The sequence below is a fragment of the Macrobrachium nipponense genome, chromosome 10 (genome assembly GCF_015104395.2).
Source record: "Macrobrachium nipponense isolate FS-2020 chromosome 10, ASM1510439v2, whole genome shotgun sequence".
Lineage (NCBI taxonomy): Eukaryota > Metazoa > Arthropoda > Malacostraca > Decapoda > Palaemonidae > Macrobrachium > Macrobrachium nipponense.
This window is the reverse complement of record NC_087204.1, coordinates 55,465,250-55,477,749: the sequence shown is the minus strand read 5'-3', so window position 1 is coordinate 55,477,749 and position 12,500 is coordinate 55,465,250. Positions and strand designations below refer to the sequence as shown.

The following is a 12,500-nucleotide window of genomic DNA, read 5'->3' as shown; positions in this document are numbered from 1 at the left end:
TTCAAGGTGTTAAGTAACAATTCAGATTTGAAAATTAATTCATAAGTGTTAAACAACAATAAAACTTGAAAAGAATTCTAAGTAAATGTAAAGTAATTCACAAGTGTTAAACATCAGTTAAATTTGTAATGATTAACTAACGAAAACACTTGATTTAATAAAATTGTAAATGTAAATGTAAACACTGAAAAATGTGGAAAATACCAAAATTGCAAAAATACTAAGAAAACATTAATCACACAGAACACATATAGGCTATATAAGAAAAAACACTTTAATAAGATAAATGAATGAATACACGAAAAATCACTTTAATTAGAAAAATGGATAGATGCACACAAAAATAAGTTCACCAACACTAGAATGTGAAAAAATGGTAAAATTTTCCCCTGGAATGACCTAAGTATTTTCAGTATTTCAAATACTTTTTATGTTTTAAGTTTAGTGCACTGAACTTATAAAAAAAACTCTTACCTTGGTGTTCCAGTTTTAGGAGGCCTTTTTCGAAATCACCGATAAACACTTGCACGTGAGGAACCTGTTATATATTTTTACGACGTCTGTTCAGATTCCACAAATAAACACTTAAGAATTAAATAAACATATAAGTTACGAATGACCAACCACTAAGTACAAAATCTTTACGTTAATGTGAAAATCAAAATTCTCTCATATGAGAGAGAGAGAGAGAGAGAGAGAGGAGAGAGAGAGAGAGAGAGAAGGAGGGACCAACAAACGCGAATGGTCTTTTGATATCGGAATGAACAAAAATTGCTCACGTAGTATGGAAACTGGACAAGAAATCTCGGTCCCAAAGTGCCTGAGCACCACTATCATCTTAATAATTCTCTTTCACAACAGTAAATAAATAACATTTATTATTACAAAATTTAAGACAATAAAAGTCTCTTAAAATAAAATATATGATTATAGAATTTTCTCGAATGAAATAAATGTAGTCATATCTGTGAGTGACGTCACAAATCTTTCCACTTCAAATATAAGGTACTTACGAGACAACAAATTCTCTTTTAACAAATCGATAGATATGAGAGTTAATTTATCAGTAATGTTAAATAGTTTTAATAGAAGAGAATAGTTTATTACTAAGATGAAATGAAAGGTTTCAAACGTATGTGAAACGTTTATGCAGAATTCTTATAGAACGATCTTACAAAACATAATGCAACTTTACAGAAAAATGGTGAAATCTCTGTTTGCATTCTATGTTATTCCTTTACTTTAAATTATGTTTTTGTGAATTCTCAACATACATAAGTGATCATATTAAATCTAAGCAAACTAATACTGAATCCGAAAACATTGCAAACACTTTTGCAACATTTTATAGTTACTGAGGTGAAGGTATGCATTGCGAGAATGCAACAGCATAAAAGTATTTTATTTATATATTATATATATATATATATTATATACATATATATATATATATATATATATATATATATATATATATATATATGTGTGTGTGTGTGTGTGTGTGTGTGTGTGTGTGTGTGTGTGAGGTTGTAGTCCACAGGGGAAAAGAAAAGCTGAAATTCCTTTTAGCTCAACAGTTTCGGCCCCCACTGGCCCTTACCGAGAGCTGGTTATTAACGTTAATAACCACTCTCGATAAGGGCCAGTGGGGGCCGAAACTTTTGAGCTAAATGGAATTTCAGCTTTTCTTTTCCCCTGTGGACTACAACCTCACATTCTATCTTCGTGAAAAAGGAAGACATATATATATATATATATTATATATATATATATATCTATCTATATATAGTATATATATGGGTATATATATATACTCATTTATTTATTTATTTATAATAAATTCACGCATATCCCTGGCGACATACTAATATTATATAATATATATATATCTATATATCTAATAATATCTATATATATATTATATATAAGTGTATATATAGTCGTTTATTTTATTTATTTATTTATATTAACACGCATATCTCTTTGGACATACTATAAGTACCAATGTCACTTTGGCAATAGTAATTACATATAAAGATAAGACTATTACAATTTAATGACAAGGAACTTAATAATTACGTACTTCTGTGCCCTGTGGTCCCAATGGTAACCTACTGCCGTTCTCACCAGCCCATTTGCATGAAATGAAATAAATACAGACTAAGAGAATATATAAAACGAATCGTCTTCTTTTTTTTCTTGTTTTTAACTTGGCAGATGACTCTTAGGAAAGATGGTCAACTTTTCCATAATATTGACGCTTTAATTCATGCTCTCTCTGGTTGCTTTGAGCCAACTCATTTTGCAACTAAAATCTGTACAAAATTGTAACTTTTTATTTATTTATTTATTTTTTTGGTGAGACCTGTTTCTGCTTGAATCATATAATCTCATTTATAAAAGATTTGCTCTTTTTGTATCTTGGTATTTATTGCCTATGGTATTTCCCTTAAAACTCCCACCCAAATCAAAACTTGTAAGTCATTACTCCTCCATAATTTCTTACTATATTTGCCCATGTTTTTTTTTATAGATGTCACCTAAGGTGTTCTCGTAAGATGACAGAGAATTCCATTTTAATTTCTAAAAAAAAAAAAAAAAAAAAAAAAAAAAACAAAAAAAAAAAAAAAAAAAAAAAAAAAAAAAAAAAAAAAAAAAAAAAAAAAAAAAAAAAAAAAAAGAACCACGGAGGAAAGCTGTACAACTTATCGAGTAAATGTCCCATTGCGATGAAATCTCTGAGCAGACCCCATTCAACAAATATGCATATGAATTTAAGGAAGAAAAATGATTCGCTGCATCTGAAAAGCTAAAGTAATTAAAATAAAAAGAAGCACCATTTACTAATTGACTTATTTTGCTTGATATCTCAGTATGGCTTTTGGAAACCTGTACCAGCTGTTGCTATTGTACCATATAAGTGAAAGTATGTTGCAAGGTTCAGTAACTTGTCATGTCAAAGACAAAGGCACCGACGCAAGCACTCGGCCTCCTTTTTCACTCATGGTGATGGCATCTCTCTCTAATAACGAAACTGGTGGGAGTCGAGTATATTGCCCTCAAATGTGTGCGTCTGTTTGTCCGTCGCTCTTCGTAGGGTAAACAAAATATGTATCTAGGGAAGTGGATCGGATTTTGGTGTCGGCACCCAGAAGGTGGGACCTCGTTGTTTACCCACGTGCATACCAAGAAAGATTTGGTATCTCGTTTCTATGGAAACCATATCGCATATTTGAACTGACCGATTTTAAGGGGGAGTCAGCGGCTCGCAAAAAGACTGCATGTCTGTTATTGCCATCACAGATCACTAACATAATTAACATCAAAGGATAAAAGCTCAAGATCACAATCAATGACTTGATGTTGATATTACCCAAAACTGAAACGAACACGGTAGGCCTGGTGACTGACTCTTCATCGAAGCATCCACATTTCTATATCATTATTATTATTATTATTATTATTATTATTATTATTATTATTATTATTATGATTTCTGGAATAAGCACTATTTGTCTAAATGATTCATTTCCTTCAGGGTTGTAGTTTGGTTCTTCTTTGTCTTAGCAGTCTTGGCTCTTGCTATTGCGGTAATGGCTGGTCCCTTCATGCTTGATGTTTACGTTGACACAGTATTTATTCTTGTGTCATTATAAATAAGAAAAATTATACTTTGTTTCTATCGGGCCTTGAGCTTAGGCCGGCCAGGGCGTCAAGTGACAAAATTACATACGCACGCATACACAATATATATATATATATATATATATATATATATATATATATATATATATATATATATGTATATATCGTTTACTATCCAATTCTCTCTACCTTAAGAATAACTCTACACAAAAGAAATTATAACTAATGGGCGCATCGTCCCTCGCAGGATTCGAACTGATGCATGTTTAGGAACAAACGATAGACGGTGACTTAGTCCATCCACCTTGTAAGATGGACAAAAATTACATTATAAAATATATATATATATGTATATTATATATAATTATTATATTATATATCTATATGTATATATACACACACACGTTTATGCGTGTGTGTGTGTGTGTGTGCGTGCACTACCCATGATAATAACACGTTTGTTATGCCGCTGGTCGTTCGTATAGTGAAGTTAGTCAAACTTGCTTTGAGTCTGTGCTAAGAAGGTGGCCGCCAGGAAAGCCAGAAGCCGTCGGCATTATGATAGGCTTAGCTCTTGAACGCCAGTGGGAAAGGATGTTAAATTGTGAACCTTATCCCAAAATGACGACGTAAACTGCCACCACCCAGTCAGTCTGAGCATGGCCACCGAGATGCCATGGTCTGAGGCGATAAAATTGTGACGACAAAACTCAGACACGTCAAGCTTTTGTAAAAAAAGCTAGACGTGTCTTGAGTGATTGACCGCGAATTTATGCTTGCAAGCCTTGAGTATACTAGAATATTGCACTGCAATTCCGACTAACTTCAAGTCATTCTGGACATGGTGCAGAAAATCCAGGGCTTTCGCAGGCTTATAATTTTCCCACTGACTTGACCCACGGTTTTGAAGACAGGGTATTTATTGTCCTGAGAGGTTATGGCGGCTGTTTTATGTCTGCTTCCTGTAGGTCTCTTTAACAACAGGAAAACAAGTCGCGGGTGGGGATGCTTCATATCGTAGGCCTGTGTAATGTAGTGCATCTACTGCAAGTGTCTGCATGTTTTATGTGCGCGTTTCTGTGTATATATGTGTGTGCGTGTGAGCGCGTCTGGGTGGGACATCTAGATAGAGAGATTCCGGATAGGTAGATTTTGAATTTCAATTCAAGCACATTGATTTCTATTTTAGAGATGCTATGTTAATAGTAAGTTTCCCATATAAACACAGCTTAAAATTGCCAAGAAACAAATTTGTGGCTAAAGTCATTCGTTTCTCTTTTAATGTGATTACCTTTACCTAAGTTATAAAGGTTTCCTAATCAGCAGGAAATATATGTTAGTGACGGTTTAAAAAATTGGTCAAAAATTCTTTTTATCGCATACGCGTTCAATTTTAGCGTCATCATTAACAAAAAATTGGGAACGGAAAAACAATATTCCTAGGTTACTTTTTTGCTTATTAAATGTTCGGTATCCGCTACAATTTTGATGACGAAGGTAATAATGACGATAAAGAAGCCATCAAGAAACCTGACATGTAATCACTTAAAGGATCTACTGAAGGGAAATAATATCCACGTCAAATTTGGTGTGGAACCTTTATTTTTGTACACTATAATATATTCTTTTATTATATGAAATGTTCGTTTGTGTTTACTTTTGGAAAACTTTGAGCGCCAGCGAAGTGTTTGCATTGTAGTATCTCACGGTGATGTGATAATTATTCATAATATGGCTACGTGCTGCAAACGTTCGACTTTGTTAACATGGCAGGGTGGGTTGGATATCGATTCTAATTACAAATACCTGAGTTCGATAAAAAGACGAAGAGCGTCACCGACCGACGGTAAATGTTAATTAAATCGCTCTCGTTTCCTTTTCTCCAGAGATCACCATCATTATTATCCAAGGTGGTATTTTGGGGCCTGTGTGGCCCATCCCAAGGTGCCCATCCCACAGGCACCGCACGGGTCCCGTTTGTTGTTTCTGCTAAGCTCCTAGTTTTCACAAATGACTGGTTGTCCCGCGCTTTAACTACCTGTAACCAGAATCTCCGTTTAACTATCGTTTTAGTTCGTGGGAACACCTACTGAACAGTCTGGGTGCTGTGCATTCAGAGATTCTTCCTTAATTTGCACCTTGGTTCCGCTGATCTGTATTTGTCCGTGCTCCCCCGTCTTCTTACGCTTTTGGAAATGTATACTTTTCTAGGAGGCCTTTCAAATATTTCCCTGTATGATTCTTGATCGCAGTACCCGTCATATGCGTCAAAAACATTTTATATTGAATTTTTGCTTTAATATGTAGCCAATAATGCTCAATAAAGATGACTATTAATTTGGCTGCTTTATTAATTAAACATTGTAACTTCTTCAGTAACATATTTTCATATAACATTACAGAGACTGTTGCCTTGTGATTACGTACTTGTATTCAAGCATTATCAACGGATTCATATTTTTATATTTCTCTATAAAAAAAATACGCCTATTCGGCAATTGTGTCCTATTTTCACTTCATTTAATATTTTGACCTGCCATATATAGTGTTCTTAAGTTTTCCCGTGTTTTTACTATTTGCATCTATATATTCATTTCTTTTCTTTTAAGACTACGTTTTCATATTCCTTTTATCTGCATTTAGTTTCAGACTGTTACCGTTTATCCATTGTTTGTTGTCCTACCTTATGCTTCATATTTTGGTCACAACATTGAGATTTCCTGGATAATTTGATAATATATAGGCCAAGCAGTGATGATCCCAGGACACTACATTGTAGTCTTCGTCGTCTTAGACATTTTAAGGCAGATTTATTGTTTTCGATTTGTACCTTCAAGTTCTATTTATGAGACAGCTTTTCACCCATTCCAAAACATCGTCTTCAGCACTTGGCCATTTCAGTTTTCTTTTAAACTCAATGTACTTCCAATGTTCGTATTGCATATTCATATTTTTCTGTTTCACAGACCATGTATCATAGAGCATTATACCGTTTTAGAGGAGTGATTTTTCCAAAGGGCTGACTAATTTTCTGGAAGGACATTGCACTTTCAAGATGTCCAGTGAACTGCTGGCGTCCTAAGGTTCCCGAAACTTTTGCTGGCAATGATTATTTTCTCACTACCAGTAGTCATGTTGTTCTTGACTCGTATTTAGCAGTCTACGAAACAATAGGAAAGCTGCACAAAAATTTGCCGCTGTTCCAGTGTCAGCCAGGGTAAAATGTCAACATCGTTTCTCTCTCTCTCTCTCTCTCTCTCTCTCTCTCTCTCTCTCTCTCTTCTCTCCTCTCTCTCTCTGTTGGGTTTCTGGGAGAAAGGTTTTTTTTTCTTAGTTTCACTTGTTTAAAAAGTACATTTTTTCATAAATTTTCAAAAACACATTTGCGAAGTATCGACATTCTCGCTTCCTAGAAGGCTGATTTTCTTTTGTTTTCCAACTGGACCATTAACAAACAGACAAAGATTTGCCCTACTTCTTATGCTTTTCTGTTACAGAATCATTATTTCTCAACTTTTTGGAGCTCTCTTAGTTGCGGAGTTTAATTTTCCCTCCACTTGTTCTCGTGTAGCTGCATTTTTCTTCTGCCTGGTCTCATTTCATCATTAAATCTGGGTGAGATTGTTAATTTAAAATTTTCTCGCATAACAGATATGTCAGAAATATTTACTTGGTGCTGCCACAGAATTTCTGTTCAAATCAACACTACACTGTATCTATTCTCTTGTATAATATACCACCATGTACCATCCTCAAGTGTCTATCTTGTGGGCATTACAGAAACAACAGACGACATGACGCCTTCTAAGCGTTCAAAACTCCTGCGCCACCTCAACCACCTGATCCATTTAGCTTCAAACCTGGTAAGTAATTGAATCTGAAGTACTTCGAGACCTATCATTATATATTATTATAACACACATGCACAAACATATACATACATACACAATATATATATATATTGTTCAGGATTTTAAGCCAGGACCAAGTAAAAGTAATACCCCTTTATATAGAATTTCACATTCTCGAGTTGCCCCTATGAACTGAAAGCTTTTGTTCTCTCTAAATCATCTGTATTCCTATTGGCTGCCTTGGAATTGGTCTCCACAGGTGTCCCAAATTGGGGAGGAGCACCTCTAGGCCGAGATTTTAAAAGGATGAGGCCACAGCAGCTCGCTGTCATTCCTTGACCTGTCCTATAGCTCAGACACCTCTCACCTGCAGAACACCACTTCCCCCCCCTTTTGCTCCCCTGCTCCTCTGGGATCCCACACTTGTTCTTTTACCATCCATAGTGCACAGATCAATCAGCAGATGAGAAGACAACAAGACCATGTATTTCCAGGTACTGTGAGAGTAATTTCTTATGCAGTCAGTGAATCGTTTTCGCCTCTTGTCTGTATTTTGTTTCAGTCTTCCAAGGTGACTTCCCTTCCTTCTTGGCTCAGCTTCTCACTCCCCAATTTTTCAATGTTGTGATTAATTCCCCTTGTGATGCTAGTAATGATATTGAACATCCCCCAGTTAATCAAGCAACGTACTATTCCTTTCTGTATAAACTCCCAGCCATTCTATGCCCTCCTTGGGTGAGCTTTGATATGCAATGCTAAGAGCAAGTAATGTGTAACAGTTTCCCATGTATCCATTGCCTTAGTATTGATGCAAGAATGCAATCTCTTTGCAGACAAATATCGTGCCTGGTTGTGAGAGGGAAATTGGGAACCCTTGGATACGACACTTGCATTTAAATAACCCACTTTGCGCAGTTCATATCTCTGTGTCTATTACCCAGCCACGTGTTCAGTGGGACCTTGATTTCAAACCACCTTTCCATTAATATTATGGAACCACTTACACATAATTTAAATGTAAATATAGTAAATTTTAAACTAAAGCTCTATAAACACATGTGCAACATACAAAGGATTGTACACATGCGGTGATGCTGCCAAATATTCAGACTTGCTTTAATATAAATCCTACATTCTCAGAATTCCCTCAAAGGGTGCAAAAGGACTGAATTACTTCACAGAACTTTATTGTGCTGAATGGGAGGGTGTGAAACGCAGACATCGAATTACGTTATCTCCCTTAGGAAAGTTTTCTTGGCAATGCAAATACCGTGAGTTCAATCAAGCAATGAGCACTATTAAATCACAGACAAGGGAACCAGAGTGCTTAAATTAGATTAGCTTTATAGAGCAAGGGCTCAGCTGTGGGGAGATGACAAGGGATCACTATCAATGATTGCACAAGCACAGGGATAGGAGTTAAAGAAATAAATACAAAAGTGACTACTAACTAAATCCGTACTTTACCGGCTTGATTTCTGGTTCCGCTTTCTGGTTCCACTTCTGATTAGGTGCTAGGAAGGAAGGGGATCCACTTCAATGTCCTGATAAGCAGCACGCGAACACAAGGGCAGGGGACAAGAGGGGGGGCCCCCACAGATGCGTGGCACTCTCACTTGACAGAGGGAGAGTTTCTCCCGTTGATCCCTTTTATTAGCTCCCTTTTGCCCTCCGGCAGCTTCTGATGAATTTTTGGATTTTGGGGGCCAGTGTATCATTTTCAGTAAAGAGTGGGCAGGTGGCAGAAAGAAAACAGAAAAAAGGAGAATGTAGATTGGACACTCACAGAAGAGAGAGAAAGGTCTTTTTCTTTAGTGAAGTTTGTTACTAAATGGCAAGATGGGGAAAATATATAATACCCCCACCAACTTAAGTCATGAACTAGCAAAAATCATTTCGCAATGAAGTAATTCTCTTTCTCTCCCCTCTGAGGAATCTGATCCCATAGGACTTAAATTAATTAAATTTGTTGCGGTCATGTGTAAAAAGCTCCTACAAATATTTGGACTTGCTTTAACATAAATCCTACATTCTCAGAATTCCCTCAAAGGGCACGTTCACAACTTTATTGTATTGAATGGGAGGGTGTGAAACAGACACCGAATTGCATTATCTCCATTAGGAAAGTTTCTTAGCAATGCTAATACCGTGAGTTCAATCAAGCAATGAGCACTATTAAATCACAGACAAGGGAACCACAGCGCTTAAATTAGATTAGCTTTATAGAACAAGGGCTCAGCTGTGAGGAGATGACAAGGGATCACTATGAACGATCACACAAGCACAAACATAGAAAATAAAGAAATAAATGCAGAACGAGACAAAAGTGACTACCAACTAAACCAGTACTTTACTATCTTGATTTCTGGTTCTTGAGAGATTCAAGTCCGTTGAAGATGCCTGAGTGGCATTAGCTTCAGCTGCTGCGACAACTGGGGCACTGGCACTCGTCCCCATGCCAAATGCTGCTTAGCTCAGTTCTTTGAGTTCTTCAGCCAAATTGTATTCGGCAGAATCCTTACTCTGGGACTGGTTAGCTACTGATGGGGGGTCAGGGGAGAAGGTAACTGTGTTCATTATGGGCTCACAAGTAGGGCCAGCTTGCATGGCCACAATGTTGGTGGAGCGTCTGCTACGGTCATGAATGTCCTGGAGTATTCCTGTTGGAATTGGCTCATTCTTGACTGCCGACATTGGTAGCGGTGCCATGCCAGAGGAGGAAAAGCAACGTGGACTGGGAGTTCCGTGAGGGAGACTCTAGTCTTGCTTTGGCACTTGCATTGAGGCCGTTCCTGGCATAGTGAGAGGACTGGAACATGGCTCAATGTCCACGATGGGCAGAGCATGGCACCATGGTACCTTCAAGTGGCACTGGCTGTGTAGAGGCAGATCTTAGAGGACCGTAGAATTGGTCTGAAGCTATGTAAGGCGGGGGCCCTGAGACTGTGAAAAGGTAGGAGGAGACTTACAATCTTGTCCTAGCAGGATGTCATAGCCTCCTGGAATATAGGTAGCTACTGCCATAGTACATATCTTAGAGCGGTGAGGTTGTGTGACTCTCAACTGAACAGTAGGCAAGAACATTTTAACATGGTTGAGGCTCTCTATCATGATGAATTAGTGCCTATCAAGCTGCACTCCGTAAGGAATTTTATCCTCTTAAATGATGGATATCTGCGCACCAGTGTCATAAAATTCTGACTTGGCGGGCAGGATAGCAACCTCTGAGAGGTGTAACAAATATAGGGCCTTGAGCTGGAGTGCCTAGAGCAGAAGGATTCGTTCCTGCCAGTGCAATGACAGTAACAGCAGCTTTCTTGGGGCATCCAGACTTTGCAGTGGTGTGCCCATGCACTCTGCATGAGTCACAATTACTCTTGCTGAAATTGTGCTTTGGCCTCTTGTTTTGGTTCTTGTGGCCGTTATTCTTGTTGTTCGGGAATGTCGTTTATTGCAACGCCCACACATGGGCTTCTGTGGAGGGTTATTTGTGCACTGGGTAGGCTGAGAGGGAGAGGGAGAGTGGGGTGAATCTTCTTCTTTAAAGAACTCTGCAGTGGACAGTGGGTGTCATAGGTGTCCCGCCCATTTACAGCACTCCAGAATGGTTTTAGGGGCTTTGTCCACCAAGTGGGTGGCAAGATCAGAGGGAGCATGGGACAGGAAGTTATCCAGTTGAGTTCTAAGACTTCCTCAACGGATATTGCCTTGGAGGCCTTTGTCCATCTCTGGAGTGCTGGTGTCTTCTTGGCCACCCACTCCGTCCAGGTTTGGTTAGCCTCCTTAGGCATTCTCCTCCACTTCTGCCTCCACCGGTCTGGGGTAAGCTCGTAAGCCCGAAGGATTGCCTCTCGGACGAGCGCGAGGCCCTGTCGCTCGTTGAGAACGAGGGCCTGGCATTAGGGATCCCGGACAATTTTCAAGGATTAATAATCCCAGGATATTTTTGCACATCTCTGGGAAATCCTGGGATAAAATTCAGTACAAAAACAAGGACAAATTTGACAGCAGGATGGTTGTGGACTCTTTCTTTTTATATATATACTGTGCGTACAGACAATTTCTGTCATTATCTGTATGATAATAATGATAGATATCTAGATTATGTCACTGTTTTGTTATTTAAATAAAATATATATTTTCAGTGAATTGTATTTTCCCATCGACAGTATCTTACTAGTTGCAAAATGGCAAGTTGCAACACTTTTGCAAGATAAGACCTGTCAAATAAATCCTTGGAGGGTAAAGCGTCTGTTCCAGTGTTACCATTTTATCGCAGTAGCTAAATCTATAGAGGACAGGGATATAAAATCGTGCCAAAATAATCATGTACAAGTTTGCAGATTTTTCAGGAAGAACATTCTTTCTTTACCATGTGGAAACGTAGTATTACTGTTTACCTAATGCTTAATTTTGTATATTTGTGACGGTAATCACGCGAACCAGTCCCATATATATATGTTTATATATATATATATATATTATATATATATATATATATATATATTACGTATATTATACATTATATATATATATACATATATATATATATATATATATATCTATATATATATTATATATATATTATATATACATGTATCCATATATATATATATATATATATTATATATATATCTTTTTATATTATATATATATATGTATATTATATACATGTATACATATATATATATATATATATATATATATATATATATATATATCTATATATATATATGAATAACTTGATCACGAAGTATATAAAACATGATGCTATGTATAAATAAAGTTTCTTTTGCCACGAAGGAAAAAAATGAAAAAGCGAGATAGCCGAGTACTTTCGGTCCTATTCGGACCCTTTACTGAGGCAAACTGATTTTACAAAGAACACCATAGTCAAAAGAAGGCTTAATATACAAACTGATACTACCAGATTAGCCATAAGGGCGATTTTCACTCTACAGAGAGGAGGAGTCGCCATAGGCTAGCCACACCTTGAAGGATACT

General features: G+C 37.0%; 1 protein-coding gene across 1 annotated transcript in view; it reads left to right on the top strand.

Moving 5' to 3' along the window:
- Nucleotides 1-12,500, top strand: part of LOC135224160 (prolyl 4-hydroxylase subunit alpha-1-like) — a 142,881-nt gene that overhangs the window by 34,593 nt on the left and 95,788 nt on the right. The window contains exon 6 of the mRNA XM_064263037.1: nt 7,426-7,508. Within this exon, the coding sequence (XP_064119107.1) occupies nt 7,426-7,508 (83 nt within the window). The remainder of the gene's footprint in view (nt 1-7,425; nt 7,509-12,500) is intronic.